The sequence below is a fragment of the Lutra lutra genome, chromosome 12 (genome assembly GCF_902655055.1).
Source record: "Lutra lutra chromosome 12, mLutLut1.2, whole genome shotgun sequence".
Taxonomy (NCBI): Eukaryota; Metazoa; Chordata; class Mammalia; order Carnivora; family Mustelidae; genus Lutra; species Lutra lutra.
The window spans coordinates 59,766,442-59,778,451 of NC_062289.1; the positions used below are offsets into that span (position 1 = coordinate 59,766,442).

The 12,010-nt window shown below is 36.7% G+C and overlaps 1 protein-coding gene across 3 annotated transcripts in view; it reads left to right on the plus strand.

Annotated features, from left to right (window-relative positions):
• VAPA (VAMP associated protein A) overlaps window positions 1–12,010 on the plus strand; it is a 97,069-nt gene that overhangs the window by 11,477 nt on the left and 73,582 nt on the right. For all 3 annotated transcript variants that reach the window (XM_047697403.1, XM_047697402.1, XM_047697404.1), the window contains exon 2: window positions 9,975–10,127. In XM_047697403.1, the coding sequence (XP_047553359.1) occupies window positions 9,975–10,127 (153 nt within the window). The remainder of the gene's footprint in view (window positions 1–9,974; window positions 10,128–12,010) is intronic.

Here is a 12,010-nt window from a genome sequence, read left to right on the forward strand (position 1 = left end):
TAAAGATTTTATTTATTTATTTGACAGAGAGAGATCACAAGCAGGCAGAGAGGCAGGCAGAGAGAGAGGAGGAAGCAGGCTCCCTGCTGAGCAGAGAGCCCGATGCGGGACTCGATCCTAGGACTCCGAGATCATGACCTGAGCCAAAGGCAGCGGCTTAACCCACTGAGCCACCCAGGCGCCCCTGATCATTTTCTTCTGATCTAACAAGTTTTAGATATGTAAATAGTGCTAAAAACTTTTATTTCCATTTCTCCCCGAATACCATTTTCCTTTTTTGTTTCCTACCATCCTTCTTCTTCTTTTTTTTTTTTTTAGATTTTATTTATTTATTTGACAGGGATCACAAGTAGGCAGAGAGAGAGAGAGAGAAGGAAGGAAGCAGGCTCCCTGCTGAGCAGAGAGCCTGATGGGGGGCTTGATCCCAGGACCCTGGGATCATGACCTGAGCCGAAGGCAGAGGCTTTAACCCACTAAGCCACCCCCCACCCCCCACCATCCTTCTTAATTAGATTTTAAAAAGTCACCTAAACTCTTAAGATACGGAGCCACCTCTGTTTTAATAAAGATGTTAAATTAAGTATCAGGCATCCTTCATGTTTAGCTTTGAATGGAAATGTTCTTTTTCAAATAGTTTTTTAGGTGTGTGTATGTCTTATTTTTCTTTAGTAGAAGGTTACACAATGGAAGAATGTAGTTTATATAAAGTTACAAATCAAAATGTTTTGTTTCTGTGAAAAGACAATTTATTGTTTATTCTCTCCCTAATGTTTTCAAGACTGTCACTGGGATTGGTTAGCAGAGTGAGTGTCAAAAGTTCTAAAAAAGCACTTCTAAAATGTTTACAATAACTTAATACAAAATGTTAATAAAGCTGTGAAAATTTAGGATTGAATTTTCTGCTGTCTTGCCGTAGAATAGAAGATATTCTTTAATTAAAGCCATAAGCAGGTGAAGTTGATCATAATGTCACATAAGTTTAGATAGAGCACAGAGGAACATTGGAGGTCATTTTGGTCTACTGATGCTAAAATGCATGGGGTTAGACTGCCCTTGGAGAAGTCAGGTGGTTTGGTCAAGGTCACTCACCTAGCTAAATGGTTTTAGATTTGAAACCTCTAATTCAGTGTGCTACTTTATAGTTTTTACAAATGTCATATTACATCATCAATAACAGAAACTGGCCCCTCCCTCTCCAAAAGGCTTCCAAAGGAATGAAGAGAACAGATATTTTGCCTTTTGACTTAGGTGCTTTTCCATGTGAAGTTAATGGATGAGCATTTAACTATATGTTCAAAACCCTAATACGTTTTTTGAAACTGGTACAAAAGAAAGAAAAAGACAGGCTTCCTGCCTATCAGTAACTTCTTTTAACTATGACTTTAAGCCCCATTCTAGATGAGAAAAATAGGTTTTTTTTTTGTTTGTTTGTTTGTTTTAAAAGACTACACACTACTGTATTAAGTGGATTTTGGTGATTTTTCAGCTATATTCTCATCATGTATTCATGATTCAGGATCCATATTTTTATAAGAAATGTTAGTGAAGCTTTAAAACAAGGTATGTTTAGTATTTTTGAAACCTTGAGTAGAATTGACTCGTTTTTATTTTCTAGAAAGTAGTACTCTGTTTATTTATATAGATAATATTTTTACAATATATGTTCACTCCTTGCTTTGCCAGGGATTTTTATAGCTGTTGGGGATACAGTAGAAAACAGAATGAAGACCCAGTCTTCATGGACCTTGCATTCAAGCCTGAAATTTCAGTGTATTTGGAAAAAATAAAAATAAAAAAAAACACAAATAAATTTAGGTGACTTCATTTTTAAAAATTCTAATTAAAATGTTTTAGGGCTTTCTTGGATGTAAAACATAAGATATTTTCTTACTGTTTATGATGCTTACTTAAGAAAATGTTAAGTTGTGTATTGGGAACAAGAGAAATACAATATCCATTTAAAAGTCTTTTTCATATATTGTGATTTGACTGCCATTTCATGGCTTATTAGAAATCTACCTGGAATGCTTATGAATTAGGAAACAACTGTAGCTAGGTAGTTTGCATCAAATATATACAGAACTTACGAGAGTTCAAGCTCTGGAGTCACACCTGATTTGACTTCCCCACCTTCCACTGCGTGGTAGTTTATGGCCTTGGGCAAGTGTTTTAACCTTTCTGAGTCTGAGTTGACTTATCAGTAAAATGGGGATAATAAAGTGTCTACCTTGTAAACTTGTTATGAGGGTCATAATTTGTGCAGAGTTCTTGATACATTGTGCCCAATAAAGGCTAGCTGTTATGAAAACTTGTTAGCACTATTTTTACTATTAGTCCTACTGCCATGCTACTATAATTGTGGACAATCTTAGTAGATATTCTGTATACTGTACGGTGTATATTCCACATGCATGATTATTTTAACAGGACATGTATTCAGCCATGTAATCTTTATGTAACTAGAATACTGTATAATCTGATATAGCTGTTAATTTGCTAAAACCTGTGGAAACATTGAAGTGTAGTCATCACCTGCTTTGCTACAGCTGCATTATTTATGTGTTTGAGCTAAGCATCCAGTCTTCCTCTTTAGAATTTTTACTATTCTATTTCAATAAAGGTAGGATGAAGGAGTAAAAATGTTATGGTTCACCTAAATGACTTAAGACCTAGAGTTACAGCATTTGAAACAAAGCACACGTATTTCTGATATTTTTTATTTTGTTACAAGTTCATTAAAAAGAATCCAGGTGACTATTCAAGCATACTTCACTGCATGTATAGCGAACAAGCAGTATTAAGCAGCTGCTATGACTTACAGTCTGTGTTAAAACTCCATTTCATTCAGGAATGAATTGACTATTTCTTCTTAGGGAGTGTATAGTTTAGTTGGATGAGATAAAACATGTACATAATAAAGTAAGTGAGAAGTATTCTGAGAGGTATAGAGTATGTGCTGTGGGAATTGTGTGGTCAGCCATCTTTCTCCTCTAAGATTCATGCTATGGCTCATTGCACTGTGCTATTAATTATTCAGAGACCACTAACTGAGTCTGCTCCTCATAGCCAAGAACTCAGAAAGACCTTGTCAAGAACTGAAGGGTCTGAAAATTGAGTGTACTATAATTTTATGAGTATTGGTAGAATATATGAGTTCCTGGGTTCAGAGACAGAGGACTTTATTATTCATGACAGTGTATGTAACATGAGCTTTGTATTTACGTTGATTTCCTTTGCCCCCCTCCAAGGGCAACACATGGATTTAGTTCAGACAGATGCTGCTCGCGTAGTGGGTTTGCATCATAGCCGAGAAGCCATTGAGTGTAGGGAATCTGAGTCTTTGCTAGTGGGCTGCATGGAAACTTACCTGACCTTTTTTTCCTAGAGGAAGACCTTATCTTTATTATAAAGGACAATAAAAAGCCTGCTCTCTCCTCAGGAGGGAGGCATTGTTTTCCAAGACTGTTCACTCTTTAAATACACCCTTGACAAGATGATCTGTATGAAAGCCCCAGTGCCCCCATGTTGAAAACATGCAGAAATGCTGGAGACCTGTAGAGAATTATCTCCCAGTTGGACTCGGAGTAGCTAGCCTAAGTGGATGTCTCAGAGTTCATGAATTAATGTTCATGTACATTGCCTTTTTATTCTTAAAGCTGCATCTGAGGCCTGTTCAGTTTCTGAAATGCTCTATGCTATAGACTACTGCTTATCCTGAATTAAAACTTGATCTTAAGAGTAAGCAAATACTGAACTCAAATTGATATGCATGTTGGGGTGTTCAGGAGTGGGTGTACTGATGTCTTCAGCTTACTTTGCATCAAAAATAAGGTGGATGGACAGAGATGGATAAATAGGTTGATAGTCTCAAATACAACAAAATGTTAATTGTCCAATCTAGGTAATAGATACATGATTGTTTACAATGATTTCAATTTCTTTCTTTCTTTCTTTTTTTTTTTTTAAGGATTTTATTTATTTGACAGAGAGACACAGCGAGAGAGGGAACACAAGCAGGGGGAGTGGGAGAGGGAGACGCAGGAGCATTCCTGCTTCATTCAAGCTTCCCATGGAGCAAGGAGCCTGATGTGGGGCTCAGTCCCAGAACCCTGGGATCATGACCCCAGCTGAGCCAAAGGCAGATGCTTAAGGACTGAGCCACCCAGGTGCCCCAATTTCAATTTCTTTGTATGAAAATTTGCAGTAAAATGTTGGGGGAAAAGCCAAGCCAACAGCTGTCTTCTATTCTCTCTCCCAACTCAGTTTTTGTAACTAAACTCACCTTGACATTTCAAGAAAACTTGAGTGTCAATTCATATAAAAATGTAGATAGATGACAACATTTCAGAAACTTGTCGGAGTGGTTCTACTTTCAGCTCTTTTAAGCGTCATGAGCTTCTTTTTAAAATTGGGGATTTGGAGATTAAGGGTCCAATTTTTAGAAGTAAATCATTTTTCTGCATGCTAGCATTTTAGGTATATAGCCTGAGTATAAAAGGCATTTCATGCAGGAAAAATATTTTAGATAAAGGAAGCAGACTAGTCCCACCTGGCACATCCTTCTAGGTAACTGTCCTAAACTTTTACTACATTTCTGAAATTTTAGTTCTCAGCTTTTTAAAATTTATGTCCAGTTTTTTTTTTTTTTTTTTTTTTTAAACACAGAGACCATATTTGTGTCTGTTACATTTCTGATTTTCAGAATTTGGGGCAGGGCATAGGGATTTTGGCTTACTGGCGATAACAGTTGTGTTGGAATTAGGACACAATACTTAGTGACAGGAAATGTTATGCCTGCTTAAAAGTGAGGCTAAAGGAGGAAACAACCCATGTAATTATAAAAGGTAGGATTATTTTGATTATAGTTTTTTTGTTGTTGATGAGTACAGTAAGTATCATGTGGAATTTTCTTATGTGGAATACTATTATATACAAACAGATTTCATCTCTAACCTAGGAAGTATGTATGAAATGGTAACTGATTGGTGACTAGTATACTATTAGGTAATCTTGAAATGGACTATTTCAGTGATTGTTTCTAAATGTTAAATTAAGCATTTGCGTTAGACAACTGGCAGGATTTTCCTCCACTTAGAGGGATTAAGGTTTAGATGTCCTCAAAAAGTACTTGTTTTTTATATAAATTGCTTCAGATGTTCACTTCCTCATCAAAACTGCTCACTTTTTTTTCAGGTTTTTTTTTTTTTTAAGGACACATCAAGAATCAGCTTTTCTAAAAAATTATTGTTTTGCATAAATGAAAAATATGTATGGTTTATAGAATTACCAAAAAGTTAAATATCCATGTACTCACTGCCTGGAACAAGAATTAGAGCTTCGCTAATCATTTTAAAAATCTTCCTTAGGGGCGCCTGGGTGGCTCAGTTGGTTAAGCCGCTGCCTTTGGCTCGGGTCATGATCCCAGGGTCCTGGGATTGAGTCCCACATCTGGCTCTGTGCTCAGCAGAGAGCCTGCTTCTCCATCTCTGTCTGCCGCTCTGCCTGTTTGTGCACGCTCTCTCGCTCTCTCTGACAAATAAATAAATAAAATCTTTAAAAATCTTCCTTGTACCCTCCCAGTTACTCTCTTTCCCTGCAAAGTTGATCCCTGTACTGTATGGTAATCAGTTACTTGTTTTTCTTAATGGTTTAACCAGAGCTTTGCAAAGGGTAAGTTTTCATTTAGTCAAGCAGGAGATTACTGATACAATGCAGTGGTTTTTAACCCTATTGGACAGGATCCCCATTTTTATATTTTATATTCTTTAATGCCCACTTTACCATGTCAAAATAAAGTTCATATATAATATTGCCTGCCAGAATATGGTTTTAAAATTTTAATATAATGTCCTAATGATAACGTAAAGGAGAAATAAAAAGAAAATTTATGACATAAGCATTTCAGTGTAAATATTTGGGCATCACTACAACAAGAGGGAATGAAGTAGCCAGATACTTGTAATCTTCCTAATAACAAGTAAGTTTGGATTTAGTAGAACACAACAGTTATCTGAATAGGGCTGACTGGTTTTCTTTAACATTTTGACTTAATAAGAGCAAAATAAGAAAGTTTATGCATATGGGTAGAATTGTGTGTGTCACAAATGCTGATACAAGTGTGTTGTTGAATCACAAGTATCATGAGCGGCATTGCTGTTTGTACAGTAATTTTCTGTGATGGTAAACTTAACCTTTTCAAGTTTTGGAGGAAAGAAAACAGATTTTTCCTTTTTCACACAATAGATATATTTCTGGAAAGATTTTCATTAGTATGAATTCCTGGGAGGGGTTATTTGAAAATTCCATAGGATGAGGGCATGATACTTGTATGTGACTGCCCAGGCATTGCAGAATGTCTAACATCCTGTTCATCCCTGCATCCCCGCACCCCCCCCCCCCCCCCCCCCCAAACAACGTGTCCTCCCTGAGGAGGGAGCCTGATGTGGGATTTGATCCTGGGACTCCAGGGTCATGACCTGAGCCCAAGGCAGTCACTTAACCAACTGAGCCACCCAGGTACCCCTCGCCAGGTCTTTTTTTTTTTTTTTTTTAGATTTTTTATTTATTTGACAGAGAGATCACAAGTAGGCAGAGAGGCAGGCAGAGAGAGAGGAGGAAGCAGGCTCCCCGCTGAGCAGAGAGCCCGATGTGGGGCTCGATCCCAGGACTCTGAGATCATGACCTGAGCCGAAGGCAGTGGCTTAACCCACTGAGCCACCCAGGTGCCCCTCGCCAGGTCTTTTTAACCTGAGGATTCAGGGATCTATGATATATGGTAGCTTTTTTGTTGTTGTTGTTAGATTTTTCTTTATTATTACTTATTCTTATTAAGCGCCAGCTTAATACTGCAGAAAATTTCAAACCCTTTGACAACCCATTCTTCCCTTTCCCACCCAGATTCTTTTTTTTTTTTTTAAAGATTTTATTTATTTATTAGAGAGAAATCACAAGTAGGCAGAGAGGCAGGCAGAGAGAGAGGAGGAAGCAGGCTCCCTGCTGAGCAGAAAGCCCGATGTGGGGCTTGAACCCAGGACCTGGGATCATGACCTGAGCCGAAGGCAGCGGCTTAACCCACTGAGCCACCCAGGCGCCCCTCCACCCAGATTCTTGATAAAGAGCTCTTAAAGTGAAGACAGGGTCTCTAGTCTCTCTCGGATGAGACTTGATCAAGTAAAGGTGAAGCTGTGTGCATCTTACTGTACAGTGCTGCCCACAGCTGTGTAGACAGTGCTTGCCCAGGCTCCTTTCATCATCCAGGTCCTGGAAGACTCTTGTTCATGAATGGTTCACAAAGCCTTCACCGCCTCCCCCCGCACCGGCCCTAACCTCTCTATCGCACCCTTGCCCCCCAAAATTCCATGTAAATTTTTTGTGAATATTTGGCTATTTTGGGGTATAGTATATAGCTTTCATCAGATTCTCAAGGGGTTCTGTGACTCACAAAAGTGGATCAGACGTTTCTTTCCATGATTTCTTATAACAGTTAAATCTGGTTATTCTTAAAGCGAATGCTCATCAGTGTGAGCTAAGTTTCCATTTTAACCTGGAAAATAGACTCAGACTCTGAGCTGTTTTCTGGGATAGCAGCGCATATGATGCTTTGGTAGAGGGACACAATGGAGCCGAAAATTTCAAATTCAGACGTTAGGTGGGCTTACTCATTTGTTAGGTGGGTAGTTTCACATTTTACTGGTCAGGTTAATATATTCAGTTAAGAACTTTGTTTTAAATTGGTGGTCTTTTTTCTTTAGAAAAAAAGCCTTTTATATCTTCATCTTTATGTATTCATCAGAGGCTAAAAAATATCTTTTTTAGATATTAGATATAAAATAAAGATATCTTTACATCTTCATCAGGGTCTAAATAAAAAAGCCTCTTTTATCTTCATCTTTACATAGTTTGCATTTTTGTGTCACAGCCACAATCTATTATTAAAGATTTATAAGCTCAGGCAATATAAATTTTAAGTACTACTTCAGAATTCATATGTTGTTGGAAATTGACACATGGCAATTTTTTAAATCACTTTTAAAAGTCTGTTATTTTACCTTATTTTGGAAAATCGGTATTTTCCTCTAAAATTGAGGTGATTTAAAAAATTGAATTTAAAAAATCTTACATAAGTATGTTATAAAAATAGGATTGTTCAAAATTAAAGTCTTGTGAAAGGTTTCCTTTGTCATGTTTCTAAGAAATTGTTTTCTTATCCATGCTTGCTGCTAATGTTGAAATAGCCCTATAAAAATTCACACATTCTTAAATATCTCTAGTAATTTATGAATTTTGAGAATGTTAAGAAATGGAATCTGTATATCTTTTAAGACTCCTAGTTTCATCAGTAGTTTAAAATATGTCTCTAGCCAATGATATTGTGGGTTCGAGTGCAAAATGGACAGATTACCCTGTTCCTTTTACCTCCTATGCTATTGTATTGGTGGAGTTGTTAATTAGCTGCTTGTGGAAAAATGCAAGCATTTGGTATTGAAGAAGTAAAGGGGGTAAAATAATACACAAATTGAGTGATTAATGTTACCATATAATTAAAGCAACCTTTTCAGAAGATCATGCTTTGTATATATACTTTAAAAAAAAGGCATACCTGTTGATTTAAACAGCTATTTTTCGTTAATTTTTTTGTAGCTGTTTCTCTGCCTTTGTGTTTTCTACTGTTGTTTTCTCCCTCTTAGGAGTTCCAAATCTTTGTTGGAAAATACTTTACAACTTAAATTTTGAGTGTAGAGTAAGATCATTTCATTCCTTAGGACTTGGAATAATTACCTTTTAATGACCTTAACTTTGGAGTCTTTTTCCTTGGCAGATCTGTTTTCATCTCCTGCACTGTTCTGAATGCCTCTTTTCATTTGACTGTTATTTGTTTTTCCCCTTCAAATCTTTGTCTTAGACGATTTTCCAGTATTCAAGTAAATGGGAAATAATCTGGTAGAGTTGAAGAATTTTCTCAATCTGGGTTCCATGCTGTAAGGTTTGCCTATAGTCATGCTTATTTTTGTTTCTTTAGATAAAGATAGTTTCTATAATAGTTGTTTTTGATTTCACCCTTTTTGCTTTTAAAAAATATAACTTGAAACTGATTGCTTTGAAAGCCATTTAAAATTGCTTTTGGTTTAGTTAGAAGTGTGTAGTCCCTGCTTCCTCTTGGTGCATACCTTTAAGTTTGTGCCCAAAGTAAAAGATACTCATTTTATTGTCTGAATTAATTTACATAATGTCTTACAGGCTTTTCTTCAGCCAAGATAAAAAATGGCTGTAATCTTTCTTTTACCCTCTTTTTAAAAAAAAAATGAGGTTATACTAGTTAGGACTGATTTAATTCAAGTAGGAGTAGATTACCCTTCTGGTTTTTTTGTTTTGTAATCTCATGTTTGGGTTTATCAACAAAGTTTAGAAACTTTGTATCTAGAACATTTCACATAGTGCTTATAAGAAACACTTAACAAATATATGAGTGAATGAATGAATGAGTGAATGAATTAGACCTAATTTAGGTGTGAAGCAAGAACACTATTGTCACTAGATGTAGTATCTTTAGATAAAGAGATTTTTGCTATAAAATGGAATTTGCTTGGTAAAATCGATTTGAAGACCTGCACTGGTTTGCGGACCACTGGAAAAATCTCATCTCTTCAATAATGTGGTAAAAGCACACTGTAAGAATATAGTTGTGGGCTTATTTCATAATCAAAACTTTGAAAATACTTTTTATTTGATAGAAATAATACGTGTTCATATAGAAATTTTATACAATATAGTAAGGAATGAAGAAGAAAATGACAGTTATTTGTAAGTCTACCACCTGGAAAAAAATGCTGTTAGTTTTTGATACAGTTAGGTGCACAGACTTCAGTATATACTTTAAATAAAATTGAGGGTATATATATTCAGTTTTGAATTCTGGTTTATATGTGTGAATCCAATTAAGATTTTTTTCTGTTTTTGTTTTTTAAACCTTATAGGCCCCTTCACAGATGTAGTCACTACAAATCTTAAGTTGCGAAATCCATCTGATAGAAAAGTGTGTTTCAAAGTGAAGACTACAGCACCTCGTCGGTACTGCGTGAGGCCCAACAGTGGAATTATTGACCCCGGGTTGACTGTGACTGTTTCAGGTAGCAAATCATGTTCTGAATTTGAATGGTATTAGATTCTGACCTTTTTATGGTTATGTTGAATTTGGTGTTAATTAACAGGGTTTCATCTGGAGGGAGGGAGGGAAATAGTTTTTAAGTTATTCTGGCTTGCCTTAGTCCTGTCCTTTGGTTTTCTTTTCCTATATGCCAGCTGTTGCAGAACATTTCATACCCTTATCTTGGGGTTGAGGGTATCTGTGGTCAATTTGTAAACAATAATTGTCATTTTAAATATTTTATATCCTTTATTTCTACCACTCAGTACCATATTCTCTGCCCTTATTATTTTATCTTTGAAATATGACATCATTTTTGTGATGGATCATTCTTTTCAGATCTCTAGCTGTTGTTACATGTTGCATGCAGCTGTACAAGTGTTATTCCAAGTCTTAAAAATGTACAATGCCTGTTTTTTGCTGATTGTAGCAAATTAGATGAGTGTTTCTACCTTTCATTATAAATGCCAGAGTTTAGTTTTTTGGCTCCCTTTTATGTTTACTTGTAGTCCAGGGAATATGCTTGGTTCACTCTGTATATGGATTGCTGACCCCTGCTGTGGGGTCTGTGCTGTTGCTGTAGTTAATGCCCTCTGTAAACTTCTTTCTTCATCAGACTTCCCAAGACAGTACTCCTTAACAATATTCTCTGATATAGCTGAGAAATAGGAACCACATATGAGAACATATCTTAATTATGGGAGAACTTCTTAGGCTTCCCACAGAGACCGTTTACTCTTAATTTTCTAGCAGTAGTTCTCATCTCCCACTCACTGTATGTCCTGATAACAGGTGGAGCAGGAACACACATGGACTTATCTCAGCTCAGAATCTCTGGGGGCATGGCCCCAGCTATGAATATGTTTAAAAACACAACAACAACAACAACAACAACAAAAAACATGCCTGGATGATCCTGATAAGTATTCCTAAGAAACTAATTCTTTATCAGTTTCCTGGCTTTTAAATCCACAGCAGATTAAAAACAATTATATAAAGAGTGAGAACCTATAGCAAGCCCAGGGAGAGTACTTAGAAGCAGAACTTGACTTCACAGGTAGTGAGGGACTTAACTGTAGAGTTCTCTGTGACCCTGAATCTTCCATCAGTAGGTATAGCCAAAAACTGAGAGCTAGTCGGCCCTAGAAGAGATGTTTTTAGTGAGTAATGTGATATGGTGGCCGGGTAGGAATGTGTTTGTGTTTGTCCAAGTTCATGGGAAAGATGATGGGAAGGAAGATAAAGCAATGAGTACATGCGTTCTGGAAGTTGCCTTCTAAATCTTTAAGCCTTTTAGCTAAGTTGGAAGAAAATAGAATTATTTCTTTTTTTTTTTTTTTTTAAAGATTTTATTTATTTATTTGACAGAGAGAGATCACAAGTAGATGGAGAGGCAGGCAGAGAGAGAGAGGGAAGCAGGCTTCTTGCTGAGCAGAGAGCCCGACGTGGGACTCGATCCCAGGACCCTGAGATCATGACCTGAGCCGAAGGCAGCGGCTTAACCCACTGAGCCACCCAGGCGCCCAGAAAATAGAATTATTTCTATCCATGTGGTTAAAAATAGTTTCTTGGTGCATCTAGTTTGACCCTTAGGAATCCGTAAAACTATTCAGAATGACATTATCTTGGAAGTTTCTAAACTGCTGAAGTTCTGTTGTATTATTATTTCTTAAAAGTTTGAATTGTGCTGGTTCACTTAGATGTGGGTTTTCTTGTGATAAAGACTATACGGTACTGTAAGTGTATTTTCTCTTACGATTTTTAAAATTTATTTTCATTTTTTAATTAGAGAGCATGTACATGAGCCAGGGGTAAGAGGGCGCAGAGGGAGAGGGAAAAGCAGACTCCCCACTGAGCAGGGAACTC